At 33.5% G+C, this 27,331-nt stretch overlaps 2 protein-coding genes across 2 annotated transcripts; one reads left to right on the forward strand and one right to left on the reverse strand.

Moving 5' to 3' along the window:
- The first annotated feature begins 792 nt into the window (after positions 1-792).
- On the forward strand, positions 793-22,039 carry LOC129809703 (uncharacterized). Its single transcript, XM_055859737.1, has 5 exons — positions 793-3,810; positions 13,115-13,200; positions 17,034-17,390; positions 17,470-18,215; positions 21,790-22,039. Exons 1-5 carry the CDS (start codon positions 2,764-2,766, stop codon positions 21,894-21,896), a joined length of 2,343 nt encoding a protein of 780 aa, XP_055715712.1. The 5' UTR covers positions 793-2,763; the 3' UTR covers positions 21,897-22,039.
- LOC129809705 (phosphatidylinositol N-acetylglucosaminyltransferase subunit A) lies at positions 21,934-27,323 on the reverse strand. Its single transcript, XM_055859738.1, has 6 exons — positions 27,180-27,323; positions 27,024-27,114; positions 26,477-26,960; positions 22,761-22,972; positions 22,270-22,697; positions 21,934-22,208 (listed from the first exon to the last, which is right to left on the reverse strand). The coding sequence occupies exons 1-6, from the start codon at positions 27,188-27,190 to the stop codon at positions 22,037-22,039; spliced, it is 1,398 nt and encodes a 465-aa protein (XP_055715713.1). The 5' UTR covers positions 27,191-27,323; the 3' UTR covers positions 21,934-22,036.
- Positions 27,324-27,331: the final 8 nt, after the last annotated feature.

Genomic DNA, 27,331 nt, shown 5'->3' on the forward strand with positions numbered 1-27,331 from the left:
ATGAAATTTTCCTGATCTAAAAAGGTGCGCCGGAGCCATAAATAACAAAAAATACACTCTCTGTTCTAAAAAAAAAATCGTACGCGTATTTTTTGTCATTGCGAAAAGAGTTGTTTTTTTCGGTTAAAATGAGAATAAGGATTCTGTTAAGGTAAATGTTTATTGGTTTATCTGCATCTGCATATGCCTTATGCATGAGCATATTTTAGATTTTTAGTAATAACAAAAGAATTTCCATAAATCATTTTTAGGGGAATGTTGGCATGGTTCCCATAGAGTGAACCTTCAAACAACGCAACTTTTCTCTTCGTTTGCAAAGAGCTAGTTCGTCATTTCTTAGTCATAAGTTACATCATTATTGAGCTCAGGAAACGAGATTAGAACTGCTAGGTAAGCTCTTTGGAAACAAAGAGAAAATCCGCATCGTTTGAAGGTTCACTCTGAGCGAACCATGCCTACATTCCCCTAATCCCTTAATTTCTTTAAATACGTTTTTTTCGGTAAGAGTAATTATTAACGAAAATGTCGTAGAATTTGTTACAAAAAAACTTAAGCTTTTGTTTTTAATTTAATTCAGGATTACAGTAGGGGGATTGAGGCTTCGCTCACGGTTTGGCTTCGAACATTTTATATTAATTAGAGGAAAGCGCGCTATTTTCGAACGACTCGAGCTTCGAACCATTCCTTTTTTTTGAATGTGTTTTAAATGAATTTGGCTTATTTTAATATTTTATTTTTTAATAGCTAGTCCAATGCCTCAAACTCCCAGAAAAGAGATATGGGTAAAATTCATTAGGAACATATAAAAAAATTGTTTTGTCCGAAGCTTGAGGGCGCTTTACCCTAGTAACACGAATATTAAGTATTTGAAGGCAGTGTGTACGAATAAGCTTTCCCATTCCCCTATTTAAATTTTTCTAGTATTGATTACTAGACCAAAATTTCCAATATTTCATTGAAAGTTTCAGACCTCAAAATTTCACACTACTTTTAAACATAATATGCTGTAAGTTAATCCATAACCCATTGGTGCCTAATTAGCAAAACGGCAATTTGTCATCGTATTAGTCTTTAACTGTCGTCTTGCCTTCTAATGACCCTCTGCCCTGGAAGATATTTTAATTTAAGAGAATACCGAAGAAACCAATTTATGCAACAGATCTCCAGACCCTTAAAAACAGTGATTTATGTATTTTCAGTTTTGCGACTTGCAGTGTTTTTCACCCCTTGATTTTAATTACATTCTTGCAGAAAACTCAAACGATATAATTGATTTAATAACTCTCTATATGGAGTTCTCTTCCAAGTTACTCTAACGAAGAATGCTAATTTTCCCCCTCAACATGCTAATCAGTTATGTTAGTAAATTATGCGATTAATTGTTACCTTTTAAATTGTGCACTTGATGGATTTGATTTCTCTGTTCGAGAAACCTTACATGTTTTGTGGTATTTTCTTGACGAAATAGCAAAAGTGAAGAGAAAAAAAGCTTCACTTGTTTGGGGCCAAATCAGAGTCACTTTCAATAATAAATTAATTATAAATATTTCAACTCGGGGCCAGTTGATTGAAAGTGAGACTTTGTTGAATTTCTTGGGTAAACATTTGGGGGATTTATTGATGTGTTTTTGGTGTCTTGTAAAAATAGTTGAAATGTGGTGTATTTTTTTTGTGGAGATTTTGCAGAGATTGTTCAACTTTCTTGTGGGGGGATGTACCTAGAATTTTGGGATGATGTGCCTTTTTTTGTGAAATCCCCCACGAATTGGCACATTGCACCACTTTGTGCTTATGCAGTGTCTGTTAGTTTAAAGACAACACATTCCCAATGCTGACTTCGTAAAAAGACGTTCATAGGGAAGTGGCCAGATAGAGACTTTATGCGACCAGACTCTGTGGGAAAGTGATGAGAGATTGAAGAGAGGAAAAATTGTGAAAAAAGTGTATAATTTAGTGGCGATAAGGACTATAAGTTGAGAAGCCAGAAAAAAATAGAAAAAAACATTAAGTTGCATTTATAGAGTTCCCATTTCAAAATAATCATTCACTCAACACATTTTCACCACCAACACATTTCCACCAAGTATTCTCACGATGCTTTTTTCAGCTTTTTGTTGGTGCAAAAGGAATAACACACATATTTTATTAATAGATCCCCATAGAGTTGAGTTTTAAAATTGGAAATTTTTGGTATTCGAACGGGACACTGAGGCTCAGTTGTGTGCTGAACTCGAGGCCGATTGGATGGCCAGAGAAATCCGTCCACCACAAATTAACTAAAAAATATTCAAATTAAAAACATAAAATAAAAGTTCTACCTTAATTGGTGCTCAGATCGTGCATAGAGTGATCAAGACAACAAAAAAGTTACTTAAGACAGAGTCCCGCCAAAAAAAAGTGCTCTAATCTCAATGTTCTGTGATCTTTCTGTGCGTTATTTTGTGCCTCAATTGCTGAGATTAAATTTGTAGTCAATTAATCAAATTGTAAATCCACTTGTTCTACAGCACGAGAGGTCAATTTTCGCCTCATTTGCTTTGATTTTTTACAAAGAAGCCTGTGTGCCATGATTTCAGAAGTGCCAGAGAATATTCTATAATTAATCTTACGAAAAACCAATTCAGAGAATATTCTTGTGTTTTCCCACAAAAGTGAAATGTTGTGAATAGTGCGAAAGAAGCCCAATCTCTCAAAGAAGTCCGTTAAGAATCAACGGAAGTTTCACATCCAGAATCCACAGAAGAATTCTTCCAAAGTCCAGTCATGAATAAATTGCGAGAGTTTCGCGCCAAATCGCCTCAATTGGGTGGGAATTTTCTCAATTCAATCTCACGCAGTTGCTCCAATGTTAGTCACAAATTCCTCAGGCGAAGTCCCGGTCGTCGTGCCAATCACCATCGTGCCATCTCATCCGGAAGCTACGATCTCACCGGTGCCACAGAGCATCGATTGGAGATTGGCCATCCGATTCTCATCAACAAAACCGCTATTGATGTGGACAGCATAGATTTGCGCAGTAAACCAACAGAAGCGGATTCAATGATCCTCGAAGCGGATTCCATAGCTGAATCGGAAGAATCCGAACTATCCTGCGCCCCACATCTTCAAGAGATAAGCTTCTCCTTCCTCCCTGAAGAAGAAGCCAATACAGCAGACTACGAAATCCCGCCAAATCCAAAGAGAGTCCCACCCCAAGAAACTCCTCCAAAGACCTTCTCAATGAACAAGTCCAAATCCTCAACAAATCTCCACAAATCCGAGCTCACTGTCTACCTCAGGAGATGCTCTTCAGTGCGCCTCATTAAGCACCAAGTATCCACAATTGAGATACCACGAGAAGATTTGAGAACTCACGTGCCTGGACGAAAATCCCTCCCACCGGAATTTCCACCACCGCCTCCTCCGCCAATAATCTCTGAGAATCAGTATGAAACTGCAGGGAGTCACCTCCGGAGAGCTAGTTACTCAAAAGCCGTCAAAGACTCAGATAGTGGAGAAGAAATTCCCAAAGAACCATCTCTGGAGGATCTTCAGGACATCCTCGAAAGCATGAAGAAAGAAACAGAACAGAACCCAGGAAAAAGTCTCACGCACATCCTATCTGAGAGTCGGATGAATTTGCTGAAAGGGAGGAATCTCAAGATGCCTCATTTCAACGCTTCTAAAGCAAAAAATGCCTGGAGTGGATTTAGGCACTGGGTGGAGGAAGAAGTGGCCAAAGTGCGTCCTCATGCAGAGGAAGAACCTGAGAAGGATGATCCTGCTACCAGCAACCATCAGCATGAGGAGGAAAATAGCCCTCAAGATGAGGTAACATTGTCATCATCCAGTGTGTTGTCCAGTTCACCCATTCTGTGTTTGTGAATTTTTAAACTGACGCGTCCAAAAAGCTCATTAATTTGTCTATGTTGCATATTTGGCAAAATACTCTGACCAGAGCCGGCTTTTACAAGCCCGCAGTCTTACTTGAAAATTGCAGTATAGGGGAAAGTACTCTCCCTTCGAACGTTCATGCCTTCACTGAGAGACCCTGCAGCATTAATCCAAAATCGGTGTAAATATTACCCTTTTTAGGAGTATTAGGGGTTAAAGTTACCCTTTTTCATGTTAATTTTACCCTTAAAAAGGTGTAAATTTAACATTAAAAAATTTTGATATATTTTTACACCTAAAAAGTGTTAAAGTTATGAGGAAAAAAGTTAATCGCACCCTTTTTTTTCTAAGTGTTCCAATAATGTGAATTTCTTCTACTTTTCTTAAGAGATTTATACATGATTATCACATAATTATCTATAATAATTGATAATAAGCTAACTAATATTTGATAGAAATGTTTAAGTCTCTTAGGAAAACTTAAAGAAAATTCACATTATTCGAAGGCATGAACCTATCCCCTATATGATATCGATCTTAAATTCATCAAAAATCCGTATCAAAACCGGTTTCAATGATTTTAGAACAATTGCTTTGAAAAAAAGTTTTGTCAAGTTAACAAGAAAAGTTTGTTATAAGGATGACAAATTTCTTCAAATTGATAAACAACATCCTTTTGACAAAATTTCAACGAAATCCATTTGTACTCTTAACAAAATATTTTTTTTTGAGAGTGAGTAGAAAGAGGTAAACCTTTACAGATAAAGTTTACCGTGAATATTTGTGCAAATATTTGCGAATTCTATTTTAACGAAACTTTGTAATTGTTTATAGAATTTTTATTGGGAGGTGTTCAGACAAGTACGAACATTTTAGTCAAACGTTCGCGAAGTTTTGGCAAATGAACAATTATGCTAATTTGAATACAAAGCACAAAAATGTCTGCTAGTATTTATTTTTCAAATAATTGTTTATGAGAAAGTGCAAAATTTTACAAACGTTGGAATTAAATGATTAACAAACGTTTTGTATTTATTTCCGGACGTTACAAACATTTACAAAAATATTACATATTCTGAGTTAGTAATGTAATTTCCTTGTTATATTTATAAACTACTCCTATTTCTCAAAGTTAATTCGCAAATGAAGTAAAATTCTTCAAATCTGATACTGACTTTAAGATCATAATATTTTTAATAATTTACTAAAAAAAATTGTGAAATTATTACACTGCCTGGGACAAATTACCGCTACAACTCTTTAATCAGAATTACAAATCAGTGAAAACAATTTCTTCTTTTACTGTTTAGTTCATAGAAACCATCTCCGCTGAAGTATAAGTTTATTTGAAATTTATCGAGAAATTCTAGAGATTAGGCCGTACAGAAAATTACCAGAGTTCCTCTTCCAAAGAAATATTCGGGATCGAAAAAGAGCCGGCGAATTCACTCCAGTAACACAGAAATATTGCATACCCACAGGAGAGGTCTTTGAAATAAGTTACGGAAACGCCGTGATATATGCAAAACATTTTCAGTGCCAACGGCTTATAAGAAATGTATTTGAAGTTTACCGCGTGAAAAAAATTGCATACATTTAGGGGCAATTCAAAAATTATTTTATAAAATGAGCTCCCAATAGTAGGAAATTCATATCAAATTTTTTCAATCTGTTTTCACTTAAGCCGGAACTCCTTGTAAACTCAATAACAAATGACCTCGTAATGTGCTGGATATACCTACGACTTAAGCCAAGAGATGCTTTAACGTAATAATAATCAAAATAATGATTAGACTACATTCCCATCAGTTTCCCACTAAGTTGTCTCTCGGCTTAAGTCGTAAGACTGTCTTCAGACTAGAGGTTTAGACCAGTTCCCGAGGGTCTTAAAACCTTAAACAGCAATCGATTTTATTGATTTTTCAAAATGTATATAGATCATTTTTCCTTAATAATCTAATCCTAAGTCAAAATTTTCCAAAAAATCTTGACTGATAAGATATTAGAGAAGTTAAGCCATATGGCTAAGCCTTAGGTCTGAAGCTCGCGTAAGACTGTTTAGGGTATAACACGGCTAGTGATGTATAAGACCGCTCTCTTATTTCTTCTTTATTTATTTATTTTTAACATTTTATGGAATAGGTATTTTTATCGATTGATAATTGGGTGTTTTCATAAACATGTTTATTTTTCCAAACGATCTCATACTATCGAATTTTTGTCAAAATAAGCCTCATGGCCCAAAACTTTGGCAAGAGAGTCGGTAAGGGAGGGTAAGAAAAAAAGAAACAAATGATCTCCATGCTTAAAAAATCAATTAATTAAACAATAAAGCATATAAAGTGTGTAAAAGCAATATAAAAGTTTAATGTGATTTGCTAGGATAGTTAAAAGTTAAATTTATGTAATATACAACACTGCTTTTAGAAATAATTAGATATTTAGTCAGTAAATGATAAGTAATTTCGACTGTAAAAGAAACTATTTTGATCAAACACGTAAATGATCCGAAACTATTTGTAATCGTACCTGAAATGCTAATATTTTATAAAATATTTGCTGATAAAATAAATCAAAATATTGCTATCAATATTATTATTAAATTAAATTTAAATTAAAGTAAATATAACTAAAATCAATAAAAATCAAGTAAGGTAAAGTGTCCTCGAGTCGACCGGTGGTTAATATTTTAATGTTTAATGGTGAATTTCTATAAAATTGTCACTGATTCGATCATACGCCAAATATTAGTGCAAATACAAATAAATAGAATAAATAACTCTATCGGTCAACTTGAGGGCACTTTACCCTACTTGCTGGATTTTTTAAATCGAATTTTCCTGTTTTATTAAGAAAGCTCTTTATAATCAGCACAACATTTTTTATTAGAATTGTAGTAAATACATCGAGGAATATCGGTGAAACCTTCCTTCAGTTAAATAGTTTTACAATTATCTGGTTCATAAAATATTAATTTATCACTACCGTAAATCATTAAATATTTAAGAAATTTTTATTCGAAAAGCAGAGAAGTTGCAACTCTAAATTGTGAAATGCTAATTAGCATATATATATATATATATAGGAACCCACTAAAAAATAATCTTCAGTCTCCATGCAATAATTAAAAGCTTTATTTTATCTTTTTAATTTTTATTATTAAGTTCTTAATCTAGAACTTCAATTTAAAAAGAAACGTCGCGTCCGTCGGTCTTGTAAAATTGCTTGGAATTCTGCATATAGAAATCTTTCTGATACAATATCTTCAATAAAAAAACTTCATATAGAAAGCACAATTTCCACGCAATTTTGACAAATTGTAGGCTTTCTGGAAAACTTAAGAATAAAAATATTGCAGGGTTTCATTGATATAAAGGTCGTTTGCTTGAGAAATTTTGCGAGAAAAGCTTCCTCTTAAAATAAAAATTTTTCAATAGCGACCGTGAAATTTTCAAAGATGTTACTTTCAAGATTACGTGGACAGATCTGTGTGAAAAAAGTGAAAAGGCTAATTCATAAATCAGTGAAAATATCATTTTTAGCACTACCTCGTAGTGCTTTAATTTGGGAGACGGAGAAAGTGATTTTTCAGACAAAATCCCACATCAAATTCTGAAGATCACTCCCTCGAAAAATTTCACATTTCCAAAACAAATTTCCATCACACTTTGAGAGAATTTTTCCTAAATGAGAGAAAGTCACGACAATCCCTAATATCAATTGCCGCACAGGGCGAAAGTACACGCATGTTGAATTTTTCTCATCATCGTAAATTCCTTTTGGAAAAGAAATAGGGGGGAATAATTTAAAAGTTACTTATTAAGATATCACCTTTGAAATATATAGGGGAATAATTCATTAATATCAATGAGGCAGTTAAAAAAATGCACCATGAAAGCAACTAGGAAACATTTGCTAATTTCATTAAACAAACTCTCAATCATTTAATTGAGTGATTGAAGATTTTTTTCTATGTTATCCATTAAGCCACTCAAACGTGTCGAAATGGCATAAAATTTATTCTTTAAAGTGTGTCTTCAGGGGGGAAAAAGAGGCCTATCGATGGTATAATTGACCTCTAAATTAAAAAGTGACATACAGGGAATTTCTTTAGGGCATTTTGTGGAAATTTTATTGATTCATTATTGTACAGGTCTTACAGTCACTCTTTTGCAATATATCATAAAATTATTTAATGTGTGATTGATAGCGGAAGATAAATTGCATTGAACAACCTTGACCTCCTAACTGATGATCTTGGCGCTTCACAAGAAGCTGTTAGTTTATTGTCTTTGACGAATAATTCTCTGTAGTCTCTGAGAATAAGAATACAGAGCATTTCCCATGAAAATTGCACACACTTCTGATTAATTGCAAGACAAGTTGGGACAGAGTTGATGAAGAATAGATAAGATTCAATGTTCACATGGCATCTTAAACCACTGATCAAAGCATAAACAGAAACAGACATAATCATTACTTAGATACGATCAAATATTTCATTCACTGAATATTTTAGGATTTCGAAGCTCAATAGATCAATTATAATAAATTTTCATTAGAAAAGCAAAGTGATTGATACTGTATGGCTAGTGTTTTTGAGCTATAGAAGATTAGGCAGCGTTTAGATAAGAAGTGTCAGTAAAAGTACAGACGAAAATTATATTTAAGTTATTAATAGAAAGGTTTTTATTAATTAAATTTTACTAAAATTAAATTATTAAAATAATTAAATTGGTAGTAGCCACTATATACCTATACAATATTAGTTTGGACAACTATATTAATATTAGTTGTGGCAACTATATAATTATTAGTATATGGTACTATTTCAATGAAAAATGAACATGCACAGTAAAAAAAAAATTACAATGATAATAGTTGGTTTGCTTTTTTACCACGATTATTCTTGTAAAGTTACTCAAATTATGTATTTGAGCAAAACAAGTAATCTGAAAATGTGTATCTTAAATTTTATGTAATCGTAAACTGTGTAATCAATTAAATGATGAAATATTGTACTTTTTAAGTAATGATCTATTGCTAATGCAAAAGTAGAGAGAATACTGTAACGGAAGTAGTTTTTTTTACATCTCATGGTATCAAATTTCACTTTTTTGTGTTACATTACGTCTTTTTTCACCGTACGGCCAAAATAAGCGAATAATTACACAACTGTGTACATATTTCAAAGATTTCATGTAACATTACACAGTTTTCAGACAAAATGTGTAGAAATTAAATAAATGTGTACCAGTACACAGAAATACACGTTTAATGTAAAATTTACAATGAAAATTATGGTAAAGGAGCCAAAAATTTTTTACTGTGTGTATTTTTAGTACTTTACTGTTCTCAAGTGTTTCTACATAATCGATGCTCTTTGTATTTGTTACGACTGTGTAGAACACGGCGAGGATTATGGAAAATAGTCGAGACAGGAAACACAAGAAAAGTCGATAATGCAGAAGCACTTGAGAACAGTAAAGTGCTAAAAAAATGTTCATTTTTCATTGAAATAGCACCATTACGTGAGATCCCAAATAAGTAGATAGAGAATACCCTGATGGATTTATCGTATTTACAAAGAGAAAGTTGCTTTGTCCTGGCGAAAAAGGACCTCCTTTTCCTCTATCACTTTCTTGTAATCGATAACAAAACACTTTTTTTCTTATTGTACCATTTTTTTTTAATAAAAAACCAATAGATTGGATTGATATTCTCGGAAAACTTATTGAAAAACAAATTCTATGGCAAATTCTTTATGAGAAAAGGGTTAATAGAGACTTCTGCTTTCGAGTTGCCCGATGAACCTGCAAAACATATTTTCCCGGTAGATGGCGACTTATGTCATACCAGCTACTACAGTAGACTCTCTCTCAATCGGGAATATGGGGCAAAATGTCATCCGGTTTAGCGATAGAATTGAGCGTCAAAGCCTTTGTAAATTCCACAAAAAGCGCTCAATTGTAAAGAATCACGATGAAATAGGAAGAACTGCGGCGAATTTGAGCGAATTAGCTTCATAATTAAACGTGAAAATTGTCAACAAAATTTGTCGCCCGATTGAAAAAGAGCCGATTGAGTGAGAGTCTTACTGTATATACTATATTAGTTGGGGGAACTACATAATATTAGTTGTGGCAACTATCATTTTATTAGTATTATTTTTTTCAGTAATTTAGCAATTAAATAATAAAATTCTTGAAAATTAAAATTAAATTGATATATTATTTATATTTTCTACATGATTTCTGGTTAATTTTGCGCTAAATACTGGCAAAAATAGATTATTGGACTGAGCAGGGAGTATCTACTAAAATCAGAGAATATTTACTAAATATATCAATTTTTACTGACTAAAAATGGTTTATTTCTTGTTTTTATAAATAAAATATTATGTTGCAAAATGAATATTTTCTTAAGTGATGAGGGTGTAAATATTCTAAGTTTAAATGATTAACTGTTTTATTGGTTAAAAAAAATCCAAATTAATCTTTAAAACTAAATATGCATTATCTTTTTTTAGTATTGTTGTGATTTATAAACAGTTTTTAACAAATAGTTCGCTCATCAGACCATCGTCATTACCACAAATTGGAATTTCTTTGCGTTTATTAAAAAAGCTTAAATATTTTTTAAACCAAATTGTACATTATTTCCATGGGGATTCGATCGTCGAAGATTGGCTCCCGAGTAAGTTGGTCATAAACGCTAAGACGGCGGTGAACGCATAAATCTCTTGCCTCTAAAAGAGGCGCACAGTTTCAAAGGCAATTTTATTTGAAAATAAATTAATAAAACAAACGTTCAGATACTTCAGATATGATCGATATGATAATCGAACCAGCATTATTTTGAGTTACAAAACCAGAGCTTTGTCTATTGGTCTTTTGAGGCCATAAAAGACTGATTTCGGATGTATCACTGCACATGACACCTCTAAATCTGAATCATCATTGAAAATCCCAATTTTATGAATCATTCCCCTGATTATTCATTATATCGATAATGACTTTGTTATCGCAAATCTCTAATCTACCATCTTAACAAGTCTACTGAGAATGTGACTTATCCAGATGAGGATGAGTAGAGAGATGGCAAATGGAGCTTATGACGAGACATCGGGTTCAACAATGATTAAAAACTGTGTTAATTTGTCTTCTATGGCCTCATACTAACAGTTAATTCTTACCTGAGCTCTTTATCACTCACGACACGTCTATCCGCTATTTAGCACTCGTACAGTGTCTTCTAACTGCTCTAAGAACTCAATTTTATTACCTCCAAACGGATGGCACCTTTAAGAGTGATTCAAGAGACTTGCTTTATAGCTTGGGGTGTTTCATTTTTTTCCGAATCTTCTTACAATGTCATTCTAATTGAATATTTGTTATATTTTGTAAACTTGTTTTTTAACGATTACGTATAGTTGATTAACCCATTAAGACCCAATAATATTATGAATTCGTAAGTTTCTTACGAAAGAAATGTTGACGTTAAGAATTTTATACTTTATATTATGTGATTCAGCTTTGATCTTCAGTTTTTTTTTTCTTAAATTAACAAAAATTACAGAATAATGCAAGCAATTACGTAAATGTGAAATCATCTCAAATTATGAAAAAAAATCATTAACCTAAAAAAAAAGGTTGTAGTAAAGGGGATAAGGTGTTCACGATCTAAAAGATCCTGCCCTAATCTTCATCTTTTCCTACAAAAATTAACGAGTACCGTTTTTCAGATGAAAAATACACAATTTTGTAAAAACAAAACGACACTGGTCAGGATTGGACGATTAATGCGATTCTATCATCCTACTCTTTATTAAATTTTTGTGCAAATCTATTGAACAATCCTGACAGGATAATAGTGCTATTCCAATGAAAAACGAAATGAGGAAATCTTACTCCTGAACATTTTTTTCAGCACGACTGTTCTCAAGTGCTTCTGTGATATCGACTTTCTTTGTGTTGATTCTTGTCTCGACTATTTTCACCACTCCTCGCCATGTTATAAAACCACCAAAACAGTTATGACAGCAACCAACCCAAAGAAAAGTCGATTATGTAGAAGAATTTCAGAACAGTCATGTAATAAAAAATATTCAGGAAATAGATTTCCCCTTTTCATTTTTCACTGAAATAGCACAATTTTTTCCTAGAAACAATAAGTCTTAAATTTTTGTTATTCCGGACTTGGAAATAATAAAATGTCCCCGACAACTATTTTAAACGATAAATAAACCTGAACATGTTTTTTTTAGTATTACACTGTTCTCAAGTGTTTCTACATTATCGACTTTCTTTGTGTTCGTTTCTGTTTCGACTGTTTATTGCTTTTCAGAACATGGCGGCGACTGGTTAAAACAGTCGAGACAGGAACCAACACAGAAAAGTCGATAATAAAGGAGCACTTGAGAACAGTAAAGTGCTAAAAAGAAACATGTTCATTTTTCATTGGAATACCACTATAATATGGTTTGTGCAGCATTGTGATAAAACTATTTTTCGTTTGTTCAATTAAAACTAAACACCCTTAAGGTTCTTCGTGTATGCAAAAAAAGCTCTTTCATTAATTCCTTCCGCGGCCTGTCGTCACTTTCTAATGGGGCAATTTGAAATATGGGAACAGCGGACAAGATTGGAATGCAACAATTAAAAAAATATGAAAATATTATTACTTTGAGAGAGAAAAAAATGGTGTGTTTAGCTGAAAATGAGCGCCAGCAATTGCATGATAACTTGTTGACTCCTCTATTGTGTGTGTCTGTTCCAAGTTTCAACTCTTCAACCAAAACATGCCATCCGGAAACTCTTCTTTCCACTCCACACGTCTGTGTCTCGCACACCTATACCCATTCTCTTCGCCTGGCTGCCTCGGAGTCTCCCCACATTTGTCCATTCCAGAGTTGGCCACGAAGAGGGAAACTCCGGAGAAGCAACCAGAGTCAGTTTCCACCCAAGAGACCCCAGAGTGTGAAGTGTCTGTGGCATTAGTTGTAGAAGAAGAAAAACAACACCTTTCCTAACTAACTAGTATCATCTCTCATAAATGTGGATCTTCAGTACTCTCTATCAATACCATTTTGAGGTGGTTTTAGCCAGAAGCACTTTACGAGTGATAATTTTCACATTTTACAAATTGCACTTGAGAACGTGTTTCTTCTTAAAATTATTAATTAATTGCCGTGAAGTGAAATCAAAGTGAAATGCTGATGGTTTTTCCTTCTCTTCTTCAGGGTCAAAGTGGATTTGAAGAACTCCGACGCTACGTGAAGCAAGGCGATGATTTCAGTAAGGAAATGCTGGCGATTCTCCAGGAAAGGTAAACTACTTTTTGCTTATAACTCTGATCTCTTGCTCAAACCACTCAAGATTGTGCAGTTAATTTATGATACGAGTTTGTGAAATTTTCTGGATATTAATTGATATCATGATAGTTACGTTCGGAAATTATTTTAAAGACTCAATTGCAATGGATCTGAAGAAGTTCTTTCGAGGAAAAAAAGTTTTCAAGAGAAATTAGGTCAAATAAATTTTCTTTTAGCAAATTTTTGCAAAATACCCAACACTTTCTTGTGAGAATTTTACGCTTCATCAAAAATTATCTTCATTGGAAGTTGGACGTTAGGAATTTAATTAAATTCAATTTCTAAATCGCTGAACAGTCTTTGTGAATTTTAATATATCTCACTTTATTTGTCTATGCACTGAAAGAAAAATCATTAAATTTTAAGAGGAACAAAAGTAATAGTTTACTGAATATATTGACTAAAAATTGTTATTAAAATGAAATATTTATTAAAAGAAACATACAAAGATTATAAGAAAAATTATGAATCATCAAGCTTTGATTTTTAGACGAATAAATACGAATAAATCTCAATGAACAAATACAGAAGAGCAAGTAAATTACTTGATCAATAATTTTATCAGCATGAAAGATTTTTTTAGTAAAAAAAAAGTTAACATTTTTTTTAACTACTTTTTCTCGCAACGGAGTGTACTAAGTTTCAAAAAAATTTAGGGATTAAGAAATGATTTGCAGGGCCCCTAAACGATATTATAAAAAATATAAAACCAAAAATAATTCAAGACCATTAAGATTTGAGATAATCTTAAGATATTAAAGACCTTTGAGATAATCCCAAACACAAAGTATTTTTACTATCTTATGCCGGCTTCAGACTAGAGGTTTAGCCCAGTTCCCGAAGGTCTCAAAAATCTTAATAACAAGCAATTTTATTAAGATTTTTCAAAATATAATGAATCATTTGCCCTTGATATTCAATCCTAAATAATTCCTAAAAAATCATGCTTGACGAGGAATTAGAAGAATTAAGCCAGATAGTTAAGCCTTAGGTCTGAAGCCCGTATTATTGGCTTCCAAAAGCACAAAACCATTTAATTTGGATTACAAATCGATTTGTGGGGATGACTTTTTTAAAGCGTTGAACAAAATCTAATTTTTTAAAAATTTTCGAAATAGACTTTTAAGAGAAATTTAAGGAAATTTTTCAGGAAAAGCCACAAGGGCGTCTAGAAAGAGCTTTTAGGGAATCTCTAGCTGGAGCTTGCAACATCAGGCCTCTTTTGAAAGAAACTTTCAAGATATTGAAATTCGTAACTCAGATCCATAAGGACGTTTTTGTATTCCTTGTTCAAATTCGTGAAAATCGATGTAGAATGAAATAAAAAACAGAATTTCCTGGAAAACCGTTCTTAAGTGGACTTCTCTGTCCTACAAATCCTGATAATAAGCTCAAATTAAAATTGAACTGTGGGAATAAACCGACGTGAAGCTGCAAACAATATAGGGAAGTCCAGAAGTCATCGGGAAGGAACGATCACTCAGCGAAACACATCAACTGTCTCAAGAGCTTTCAGCTCGGCCTCTAAGCCTTCATCAGTGTTCAAGTTTTGCAATTCTTCTCTGAGGCTCGTACACGGTTTTGGTCAGGATTATAACAAGGCATAAGAGGGAACAATTTTTACAATTTGGTAATATTTGGCACAATTTTAGGTATTTTCCTTCTTCTTGGGTTTTGCTCAGAAAACCCAAGAGAGTTTCAATTATCAAGTAGTAGCTCAAAACCTAAGCTAAAGACCTAAAAAAATTGTGCTAAATATTACCAAAATTAAAAAAAGACAGTGCAGATATAGTGTCCTGTTCCCTCTTATTCCCTGTTATAATCCTGACCGAAACCCTGAACGAGCCTCAGAGAAGATTTGCAAGATTTGACCACTGATTAAGGCTTGGAGGCCGAGCCGAAAGCTTTGGAGATAGTTAACGAGTTTCCCAATTGTTAAAATTGGACTTTTATTTTGCAAATTTTCGAGAAAACTCTTGGTGAAATTGTGAAATTGGCTTGCAGCATATGCTGCAAGCCAATTTCACAATTTTTAATCAAAAATATCTAAGCTCAGGAATTAATTGAGGTTCTACAAAAAAATATCTTACATTTGGACATCCTTATAGTTTGTAATTATCCACAAGAATCGGATTTTTATCAGTTATGAATAATTAAAAAACATCGTTTTCCACAAAATATTCATATGCTGCTTTGGGTACTTAGAGTCCCAAAAGAGACGAAAGAGTTAAAGTCCCCCAAGAAGTACAAAATCAACCGCAACCTGGATCTACGGTATGGTTTTTTTTTTGAAAAAAAAAATCTCCAAATATCAAGAATCAATGGCTAAATTTTTAAATAATAGAATTATAGTTTAAATAAATACTGTACTTTTATATGCCTAAGAGCATGAATTAAATTATGCTAAAAAAAATTGAGAAAATATTCTGCTTTTTTAGTCTTATTGACGACCTACGCATCCCCTTAAAAAAAACTTTTCGATTTTGGGAAAAAAACAGAGAATCGATCTCTAATGTATATTTTACAAAAATATAGTAAAATCTTTATTTTTAATGGAAAAACATTTTCGTGCAGTAAATAATTCAATTTTGGTACGTAAAATCTGCCATTTTAATCAGTAAAAAAGTGATCATAAATCCCCTGAAACCACACCAAAAATGTCAAGATGGTTCATAACTTTTTCATTTTTCTTTTTCACTCATTTTCAAATATTTCATTAGTTTTGGGCATTTGTAATTTATAATTTCTGTTTAATATACTTATCAAATTTCATTTTTACTGATAATTTTTACTAAAATACTGCTTGCAATCTGCTGCAGTTTTTTTTTAAGTATCCCATGTCTAAATAAATATTTAGTTCTGATTGGCTAGTACTTTGAAATGCTTCCAAGCCCTAGCCAATTAGAAAACACGATGAAAATAAAATGTTTTATGAGATATGTTTTTAGATAACACTGTACTGCCAGTCATTGAAAGTTTTCAAAAATTTCCCTCAGTGATTCAACTGGCTAATTTCTTCTTATGGTTAATGTAATTTTCAATTGTAGTCAATGTATTGTTTTATTTAAAAACACGTAGGAAATCATACAAATTATTATGCTAACATTACTTTTCTCTCAGTGTAGAAAGAAATCTATGTGAATTTTATTATTTAAAATAGCTCTGACATAAATAGATTCGTTTGCATAATTTTAAAGTTAAAAATACATCTTGATGTGTCTAAAAATACACACAATCTACTTTTTGCATCTCATTTTTGATTTTACTTTAAAAAATCTTTATAAGTAAGTCATCTACTCGTCCGTAAAAACTCAACCAATAAACCTAATGGATATTGAGTGTTTTGTAATAACTTAATGGTTAATAAATCATCATCGAAATGCACGATTTATGATTGATAAGTCTTAGGAAATTCACATTATACTTATGGTGCTTGCGAAGTTACACCTAATAATCACTTTCTTCTCGGCAAATTAAAAGACAGTGAAAAAAAACTCAAATTATCTCTTTTTAATCACAATGTAAATGGCTAAATGCAAAGTATGAAGATGTGAGAGCAACAATTGCTTAATTGTATCACTGTTTTGTCTGCAAAAATGCTAATGTTTCTCTCATCGCAGTGAATTAGAAATTTGCCCAGAAATTGCTCAGAAAAGTGAGAGGGTTCGATGGTAATTTTTATACAAAAAAATTTTCCATCACTGGAACGAGTTTCCCGCCCAGAAAATTGGCTATTGAGACATAAAACTGGATGGTGACACAATCTATGAATTATTTTTTTTTGCAGGGCTGAAGCAGAGCTTACGTATGCAAAGTCCCTGACAAAGATGGCCAGCAAGCTGAACAAGGCGTGTCGAGAGGTTCCGGCCAGTTCGGCAAGCTCTTGGCGCGGTGTGGCAGCTGAGATGGAGACTCGTGGTGAGATCCACCGGCAGTTCTCCAGCTCAATGGCCGAGGAAATTGTTAAGCCACTCAAAGTGATCATGGAGAATCAGTATAAGGCCAGGAAGGCCGTTGAGGGCACAGTAGACAAATCCGCGAGAATCCTGGCTGATTGGAGAGCCAGTGAGGCCAAGGCGAAGGCTAAATGTGCCAGTGCGGCCAAGAAGAATGAGAAATTGCAAGACACAGGCTTGGACGTGAGGTCAGTGAAATTGAAGAATGCCAAGATTCAGCAGAAATTCTTCAAAAACACCAAAATATTCGTTTTCTCTTGTTTACAGAATACAGAGAAGTCCCTCATTGGGCATTCTTCACCATGGAAATGGCCTCCCACTGCCCACGAGGAACCCTGAGAAGGAAGAGCGTCTCACAGAGAAGGAAAAGGCAAAGTTGGAGACAAAACGCCGAAAGGCTGAGGAAGCAGTCAAAAGAGCCGACGTTGAGTACTATACCCTCTGTGTTAGGGCAGAAAGGGCCAGGCTTGAGTACGAGAAAGCTATAGGGAGGGGTTCGTCAGTTCTGCAATCCCTAGACAATCAGAGATTACTTCACATGCGAACCTACATCGATAGCTTCCTCAAACTCATCCCCTATGCCGCAGAATTCAATTTCGAGTCAGATCTCGGAGCCTCAGATGAAGCTCCCGTGATGGACATTAAGAACGACGCCCTAATCAAACACTTCATTCGTCCCGGACTGGGCAGGAGTAAGAGTGTAGTAGAGTATGGAAATAGGGCAGACACCCTTCCCAGTTCAGGGGTTTCAATCAATGGCCAGGCAAATGGATCAATTGCTGGGAGAGGGAGTCCCATTTGGGATCGAGGGATCGCCGATGGAGGATCAAATCAGCAGGATTCGGATTTCGATGAGTTCTCATCGCATGACGAGGATGAGGACTCCACCAGAAAGAGCGAAAAATCCCTGCCACAGAATCCACCTCAAGCCCCACAGACCAAGGCCATTGGACGCTGCAAGGCGATCTACAACTACGCGCCAAAGCTCTACGATGAGCTAGAACTGAATCCAGGTGAGTGGGATCTTTATTATTTCAAGTTTTTTATTCAAAAGTATATTAAATCATTTTTTCCTAATTATTTGCAAATTCTGAATGACTTTTCATGAATAATGGGCGGTCTATACTTCGACATTGAAACGAGATCCAGAAGGCCTGAAATACTTCTGATTTATTCAAAAATATAGTCCATTGCTGTTTAAACTATTGAAACTTAAGAGCACAGCAATTGTGAACTATGCCCAAGTTGTCCTAGTCCAAGTCGAAATCTTTAAAATTTCTACTTTCCACTTCCCGGGCTGGAGACTACTTTTCTCAACAAATCTTCGCGTTTCAGAAGATTTCTGTGAAATGTCGTCACGCTATTTGTCCGCCTGTCTATCCTAGATCTAGAGGCCAAACGGTAAGAGATAGAGACTTGGGACCCTTGGGATTTTCGAGGTACCCCTCATAAGTCGAGCCAAGGACCCAAGTTATTAAGAAGGTCTTGGATTTGGCGATAAAACTGCACCGGTTCCAATCGGTTCTGAACCGGTTCATAACCGATAACTTGTTTTTATACGAAAGTCAATTACAAGTATGGTACTCATAAAATATTTTGGGAAATGTTTTGTAAATCGGTTCAAACCGGTTTATGAACCGCAAATGAAACCGATAAGTAAGTTTCGTCCGAAAATCAATTCTATTACTCTTATAACTATTTTGTGGTGTCTTTGAGTAATTTATGAATCGGTTGAGAACCGGTATTCGAATTCGAACATTTCCCAAAGCCTGGGACGCTTTGTCACCTCTTTTTATGAAGATATTTTTTTATGAAGATAGAAGTGTTTTTTCTGTAACATCTTAAAACTCATTTTGAAAAAGAAAGATTCAAAACAAAAAGTATGTTAATTTTGAGGTTTTCCGAAAATTTCTTAAATTTTAATAAATCAATAAGACATTTGGTGAGATTTAGTGAAATTGAACTACTCTGAAAAACAAAGAGTTTTGTTAAGCTGACAAATGTATCTTGCTAAAATTTCGTCAAAAGGGTGTTGTTTGCCAATTTGACAAAACTTTTAACAAAATTCAGTTAGCCACTGATTTAACAAATTTTCCATTTTCTGTATGGAAGAACAATTTTTTGACAAACTTTTCATCTTAATTTGACAAAAATTTTTTTCAGGGTAATTTTTTAGACTGAAAAAAGAATTTCGTCGAAATATCAAGAATAGTTTGTCGAAGGATGTTTTTCCATACAGAAGATTGAAAAGTTTTATCAAATCGACGGCCAACTAGACATTATTGTTAAAAGTTTGCCAAAAGGATGTTTTGCCATGTAAAATGTTAGAAAAAGTTTTGTCAAATTGGTCATCATTTTGACAAAATTTTAACAAGATCCGTTTGTTCGCTTAACAAAACTTTTTTTCCGAATAGATAGATATTTTCTTTTACAGACTTATATATAAAATTATACAAAACAATAATACTCAAAATATTTATAAAATAAAAGGTTTGTAACATTTCGCAGATATTTATTACATAAAGATCCTTCAGTAAAAAAATGCAATGAACTTCCTTTTGGCAAATTTTTGACAAAATACTTACAAACTTTTTATCTTGAACTCTGGGAATTTGTAGTGTTCACAAAAGCTTGTAAATTATTTTGAAAAATTAAACATAGGGAATTTTTTGACCAAGAGGTCATACTAGAATGTTAGGTTATAAAATGCTTAACCTCTCAAAAACATTAGTCCGTTTAGTTAATCATCCTAGATTTAGCCTAAAAACAAAAAACTCAAGACATTTTTCTTTATTGCTGGATTTGGCATAAAAAAGTATACATTAAAAAATTATTAGGCTTGAATATCTGGAAATCTCAAATAATTTCCCTATTTGTTCGGGTATTAAAAAAAATAGGTTAGGTTTATCATGTTTAAAGTATAAAGACGTCTCTAAACGATAAAACCTTTTCGAAATATCGAGAGAAAATATACTGCACTTCAATTTTTGTAATTTTTAAAAAAAGTTATATAAAAGTGAGGTTAATTCAAGCATAACCTAAAAAACTATTTTTAAAACAGCACAACAACAAAAATTGAACACTGCAATAAGACATTCCGTATCCAAATAAGCATGTATAGTTCATGTTTTATAGCACTTGCAAAAATTTTTAACATCTTGATGTTAAATAAAATTAAACCACTACTGAAATATGACAAATTCATAAAAAAATAAATAGGGTTAAGATTTCATGCACCAAACACGAAAAAATATTTTTTTAGTTTCTGATTCCAACCTCAGAAACTTAAAAAACAAAGGCATTATTTAAGGGCTAAGACTTTTATTTAGCTAAGCAGATTGTTTTAAATGTGAGGTTATGTTGAAACGGTCTTCAGATTAGAACTTTACCCCAGTTCTCAAAGCTTTCAAAATCTTGAATAATAATCAAATTTATTGGTTTTTGGGAATCTTAATATGGTGGCGGCATTAGTTGCAGCCTGTATTTATTTATGACCTCGTCGCAAGTTTTGTCAGAAAATAATTCCGAAAACCACAAAAATGTGATGTCCTATTATGACACATCAAATGCTTTTAATTTTGAGATTTATGGAATCCTTAAAATAGCAGCAGGAATCACAAAATTTTAAACCTCGTAATGGAATAAACAGCTTACATTTTTTAAAGGTTAAGTTCAACGTAACCTCACTTTCTAAAATAACATTCTGGCCAAATAATGATTACAGTAGACTCTCGCTAATTCGCCCCTTTTAAGATCGGGCTACTTTTTAATTCGGGCATCAGTTCAATTTAAAAAAAAAAAAAATTTTTGACATTTTTTAAGTTCTCGAATGAAGGTAATATTCTGAAATTTGGCATGTTTCGTCTTAGTTATGATGTCATTTTGCATTATAAAGGGGGTTTCATGAAATTTACCATAAATACGAGTATGAAAACTTAGTATGTGTATGCGGCGAAGAACAAAAAATCGTTGCATTTCAAACAATTTGATGCCCGGATTTCTCTCTAAATTGGGGGGACATTTCGGTCCCAAATGCCCGAATTTGAGAGAGTGTACTGTAATTTATTTTTGTATTCAAAGTAAAAAGTGCTGACGAAATTTAGTTATAAAACTTTTCATAATTACCTTGAATTTTACTTTTTAAAAAAATAAATTGTTTTTATTTTTAAAATTCGTAATTGACAAAAACATTAAATTCTGCTTCACTGAATATTATTTTTCAAAAGTTTTTGTAACGTAGGGCTTTCAAGCTTCGCACACACTTCGAACATTTAATATTTTCGCAGATTTCTTTAATGAATCTGACATTTCCTGAAAAAATAAGTCAGATTTACTAAAGGGGGGATATGCGGGATATGGAAAAATACGAAACCTAAGTCTTTCCCTAATTTTACCAAAAATAATTAAAATATATTTTATGAAAACCAAAATAGAAGTTTCTATTTCGAAAGAAAGATTTCCTAGCCAATAGAAATCGATCATTTCCAATATGGCTGACATTTCCTTGAATTTGATTGGCTGTTGATTTTCCTTTTGTAAAAATTCATCTTGCGAATGATTTAACAAAAAAAATCTCTTCTATTTCAGGTGATATTATTGAAATACACGTGAAACAGGAGGATGGCTGGTGGCTTGGAGCCCTGCGAGATCGCATTGGAATCTTCCCTGCCACATATGTGGAAGAAATCTCCTAACCCTAAAAAGTCTTCCAAAAAAGCGACTCTTGAAAAATTGTGTAAAAAATACTTTATTGCAGAAGACGTAACAAGAAAAAAGAAAATTGTTGCTAATTTATATTTAACAAAATTTTACTTTGTAATAAACAAAATATTGACTACCTTTTCTTTTTCTTTGACTTCGCCCGCAAAGTCTGAGTTTTCTGGCCAGATGGATAATCCCTGACAATATCAATGTGGGATTTTGGTGTGAGCCACTCGCAGAACTTGATGATCAAGTGACAGAGAGAAACAACGAGCAAATACGGCCACACTCCAGTGATGAGATAACTACAAGAGTTTTTCTCAATTTCCGGAAGATTTTTAGGAAGACAAGAAATCAGTCACTTACCTGGTAAGTTTCTTCCCAAGAGGTTGATCAGGTTCCCTGAGAACTCTCTGGTAGACTTTTTCAGTCCTCTGAGCCACATTGTCCCAGCTGTAGAGATCAGCTACGAGGGCATTAGCAGCAAAAGGACAGAGAACTTCATTCTTATCTTCAGCTTTGGCATCATTTCTGTGGATTCCATTTGAGCTAGATCCAGGTAACTTTCGTCGATTTTTGTGTCTTTTAATGGCTAGCAAGAGACCCTTGAGGAGTGCCTCAACACTTGGCTCAGTCATGATGATCAATTCATCTGGCAGTACTTCAGGAATTCCTCCCACTTTTGTCGACACAACCTGGAGTCCTGTGGCTGCAGCTTCCACAATTGCCATGCAGTAAGCCTCTGTCAGGGAAGTATTGAGGAAGATATGTCCTCTGGCCAGGACATCGCGGACCTAAAGAAATTATTCTCCGCTACTTAAATACCAAATCTAATCCCTTCCACCAAATTGACTTACTTTGGAATGTTCTAAGGCTCCCAGAAGAGTCACTCGATCCTGCATGTTGTTCTTCTCTCTTATCTCCTCCAGGAGACCTCTCTTTGGACCATCTCCCCCTACTAGGAAGCTTACATGGCGCATTTCAGGCATTTGACTGATTTTTGAGATGATTCCCACCAGCAAGTCAATGCCTTTCCGGTAAACCAACCGCGAAACGATAACCACGGTTACTGCAAAACATTTTCGATAAGGGCATGATGAAGTCATAATTGCACTTTTTGCAGATATTAAATTGCAAAATATACCCAAGTAGCAAAATGTTATTTTTTAGATTTTTTTTTAAATTTATTTAAAATACTCAATAAATTAAATAGAAATGAAGGTTTTACAATGTTTTAATTTAAAATAAAAAAAAAGCAAAACTTATTTTGGAAATTTATATCTAATGATCCTTAGTTCACAGATTAATAAAATTACAACATCTTTAAAGAACAGTGAAATATTCTTTTTCTTTTGGTTTAATTTTTGTTTTTTAGTTATCAAAAGTATCAAATTAAAATATATATTTGAAAATTTTCATTTGAGTACAGGGGGTTCCGGAATTTTGCAAATTTTCGGAACTGCAAAAAAAACCGCACGGAATGGCATTAAGCGTCCAGAAATTGTATACCCACAAAATATTTCTTTCGAATAAGCTACAGGAGTGCCGTAATAGATGCAAATAAAGAGAGTTCCGCTTTGAAAGAAATTTTCGAGACCGAAAAAAAATCCGTGAATTCACTCCACTGACACGACTGACACAGAAAATTTGCATACCTACAGGAGATGTCTTTGTAATAAGATACGGAATCGCCGTGATGTGTGCATAATATTTTCGGCGTCAACTTTCCGGCCTATTTTCCGTACCAACAGTTCATAAGAAATGTATTTCAAATTTACCGCTTTAAAAATATTTGCATAATTTAGGGGAAATTCGAAAATTATTTTAATAAGCTCCCAATAGTAGGTAATTCATATCAAATTCTTTCAATCCGTTTTCACTTAAGCCGGAACTCCATGCAATGATTTCGGAAATTCTAAAAGCAGTTCTCTAACAAGTGAAGAAATATTTTCTGTTTTATTATTTGACGCAGTAGCATTCTGTAATTTAGCAAAGAGATTACTTTAAAATATTAGGATAAGTTAGATCAATTATAAAAGAAATCCGGCATATTTCAAATATTAAACATTTCGAAAATGAAAAAAGAAAACACTCGGAAATCATAGAATACTAAGACGCGTATTATCCTCATTTTTTGTTTAACTTATTTGTATTAAGGATAAAGTGGTAATATGTATATCAACATTTTGGAATATTATCGGTTTTCTTCAATACGATCTCAATTTAACTTAATTATTGTTTTAGGTTTTAGGATTTTTTTTTCACAAAAAAAAACGAAATTCTACAACTGGCCTAAAACGTGCAAGCTAAATTACTTCTTCGCTCTATCGAGTATAATTTTCTTTTGAGGAATGATAAAATCTTGTAGTTTTTGGGATTTTTAAAGCTTTTTGGAGGTCTTTTTAATTTTTTTATTTAAAGATTGTGTGCGTTATATGCGTTTCACGGGCCATTTGTTAGCAGATATGACGCAAATTTCGTTCAATATGCTTCTCTACCTTAAAGGTGATGACTACCTATGATATGAAGCAATTTTGAAATAAAAAGTTTGATTCCATTCAGGTTTTGAAGAACCCTAACAATAGCTGCTTCCAAACTTACAGTAAGCAATAGCGTCATCAAATTGTCACGTTTGAGTTCCATAACAGATTTAAGAAGTTTCGCAAAATAATTTTGGAAATGCTTTCATGAGCTATGAGTTGGAAAGTGTGGAAAGCTATGTGCTCTGAATCTTGTTGCATTTTTTCAGCCACCTTGTAAATTGCGTAACGATTATGAGTGCAGAAAAATTCCCATATGAATATGAACTGCATGTGAACTCTGAACTAGAAGGTGACTTCAATTTTGAAGGCCACGCGCCGAGAGGTAGTCTGAGATATTTTAAAATTTTTAAAGATCGGTCTTCTTCGGATGCAAAATCTAAAAACATTTTCAATATAATAAAAATTGAATTCGGATTTTGAGGTTATGTTTGACATAATCTAAAATTTCTAAATCACATACGAATAAGAAAATCGTCATTTATCTTTTAACTCTTTCGCGTCCATAGGGTAATGTCATGACTCGGGGAAAAAAGTTTTTTTTGGGTATTTACAATAATTGAAATCTATCTGTTCGTGCACGACATCATAATAGAAGGATGTAAGATTCTTGGCTCATTTTCTCAAGACTCCAGTTAGATTTCAATTAATGTAAATAGCCAAAAAGAAACTTTTTTCCCCGGGTCATATATGACCCTATGGACGCGAAAGAGTTAAAGCTTGAAATATAACTACACTTTTTGCTATTAAAATTTTGTGAGTTAGGTTAGATCTAACATAACCACGGATTTCAGGATAATCCCTTTCGAATAAATATAGCTATACGATTCTTGTTATTTTAAATTAAATAAAAATTTTGCGGTAAATTTGTCTATTATATCTCATTCATAAATATTTCTAATTTATTTAAAAAATATTTAGTTTAAAATTTAGTCTTTTTACTCAGGTCATAGGGTAAATTAAGCTAATTCAAAACCTGTTCCAAATGGAAACTTTTCGCTACTCCAAATGGAAACATCATTTCTTCCCATGATAAATACAGTATTAAATTTTTATTTATATATTTTCTATACTACAGCTTCATTAAATAAAGCGAAAATCCATTCATATTCACAAATTTTAATTTGGTTATTTCTCAGAAAAATTAAAAGTGTACCTTTTCACCACCGAATTTTTCATCGATCGACCATGTTTTCCAATGAAAAACACAATAAGGTGACTGTTGTTTATTCGTTTTGTTTAACGTTTATGTCATATTTCTGTCTAATTTTAGTTAAATTCAGTGCTAATCTTTATTGTTAACGGTACATGATGTTTTTAAATGAAATAATTACCAATTCCGTGAACATAAATGGTTTTTCTGAAGTGTCTGCGAATGCTTCAATAGGAAACACCAGAAATATGATTTTTTTGGAAAGATTTTTTTATTGTCTCAGATGGAAAAGGAGAAAACACCAAGACTAAGAACAAATCTTACATTCAAGCGCAACTCAAAAGGGTTTTGGAAGCCTTTCGTTGCGGTTTCACTTACACTGTTTGTCTCTAATCAGAAAATTTCCCTTTTCTCCATTTGGATTAATTTGTTTCCAATAGAAGCATTTTACACTCATGTATTTTTCTTGTATTTAAGAAGTTTTCAAGCAATATTAAAAGAATTTTCACTAAACAGTAACATTCTAGAAGAGCCAAGGAGCAAATTTATGTAAATCTCTTCAGAAAAATTTGAACTTAATGTGTTGAATCTTCTGTCAAAGTTAAAGCGTCTGGAAATGGTTTTGAATTAGGACATTTACCCTATCTAATATTTATTCTTAATTAATAAAGAATAAGGAAAGTAAGATATATCTATGAATAGCTCGAATAGCTATAAGAAAACCATTCAATATTCGAAAGGGTCCTCTAAACTTCCATCAGTATGATAATTTACTCATAGAGCATAAATCACTCATCATTAAATATTTCTTCGTAAAAAGAAAAAAATGTTTCTTGGGTATATTTTGTGAATTTTTATATAAAGCTCAAAAGGAACTTACTTGTGTTATCCTGAGGTCTTTTAATGGGATTGGGGGTGAATAGGGCAGTGTCGACTGCATTGGGTATGACGGAGACTTTGTGGGCAGGAACGGAAGCCCTCAAGACGGTATTTTCCTTGCCGATGTGGGAGACACAGATGCAGTGATTGCAGGTGCAGAGGGATATTTGGAGGAATTTGTTTGTGACAACTGCTGAGAGATCAGCAAACCCAAACAGGCTGTGATCCGTGAAGATAACCCTGAGATTGAGTAAAGAAGCCACCAGCATCATCTCATGAGCCAGGGCAGAAAATGCTGAATGCCCATGGACAATCTCAATCCTCTCCCTCAGAAGGATGTCTCTGAGGAGGGGGATGTTGCAGATCATCGTGGGCAGGATGCATTGATTGTAAAAAGTCTTAATGGGAAGGTAATAAACTTTCAGACCATTGGTCATGTATCGGATTCCAGTTCGCTCTTCATAGGAATGAGTCACAACAATAACCTAAAAATTCATGCAGAACTTTAGTCTTTTGCTGGGGTTTTCCTGTTTAGTTTGACTTCCTACCTTGTGCCCCTTTTCCAGGAGGCACTGGGAGAGATTGAAAATGTGCTCCTCCACTCCTCCACAATTTGGATAGAAGAAATCTGAAGACATACTGAAGGCCAGCACAAAAACCACTTGTTATGCCCTTTTCTTGGCAATTCACTTAAATTCTCTTACCATATCCTCATGCTAGATATCCATTGGTCAAATTCACAGCACAAAACACACTAAATTTGCCTTCATGGGGCAGAAATCCTTTTTTTCCCAGCTGATAAAAAATTGTTTGGGTTTTTGATTCCACAGTTCCACACTTTCCCGCAAATCTTTTT

The sequence above is a fragment of the Phlebotomus papatasi genome, chromosome 1, assembly GCF_024763615.1.
Source record: "Phlebotomus papatasi isolate M1 chromosome 1, Ppap_2.1, whole genome shotgun sequence".
Taxonomy (NCBI): Eukaryota; Metazoa; Arthropoda; class Insecta; order Diptera; family Psychodidae; genus Phlebotomus; species Phlebotomus papatasi.

What these genes read in the sequence shown, in the direction of transcription:
- LOC129809703 (XM_055859737.1), top strand. Translation starts at nt 2,764, where the DNA reads ATGAATAAATTGCGAGAGTTTCGCGCCAAATCGCCTCAATTGGGTGGG. An exon ending in CTGGCGATTCTCCAGGAAAG is followed by an intron (nt 13,201 to 17,033) that starts GTAAACTACTTT and finishes TTTTTTTTGCAG; the next exon opens with GGCTGAAGCAGAGCTTACGT. An exon ending in GACACAGGCTTGGACGTGAG is followed by an intron (nt 17,391 to 17,469) that starts GTCAGTGAAATT and finishes TCTTGTTTACAG; the next exon opens with AATACAGAGAAGTCCCTCAT.
- LOC129809705 (XM_055859738.1), bottom strand. An exon ending in TCCTGGAAAAGGGGCACAAG is followed by an intron (nt 26,961 to 27,023) that starts GTAGGAAGTCAA and finishes ATGAATTTTTAG; the next exon opens with GTTATTGTTGTGACTCATTC. An exon ending in GAGCCTTAGAACATTCCAAA is followed by an intron (nt 22,698 to 22,760) that starts GTAAGTCAATTT and finishes TAATTTCTTTAG; the next exon opens with GTCCGCGATGTCCTGGCCAG.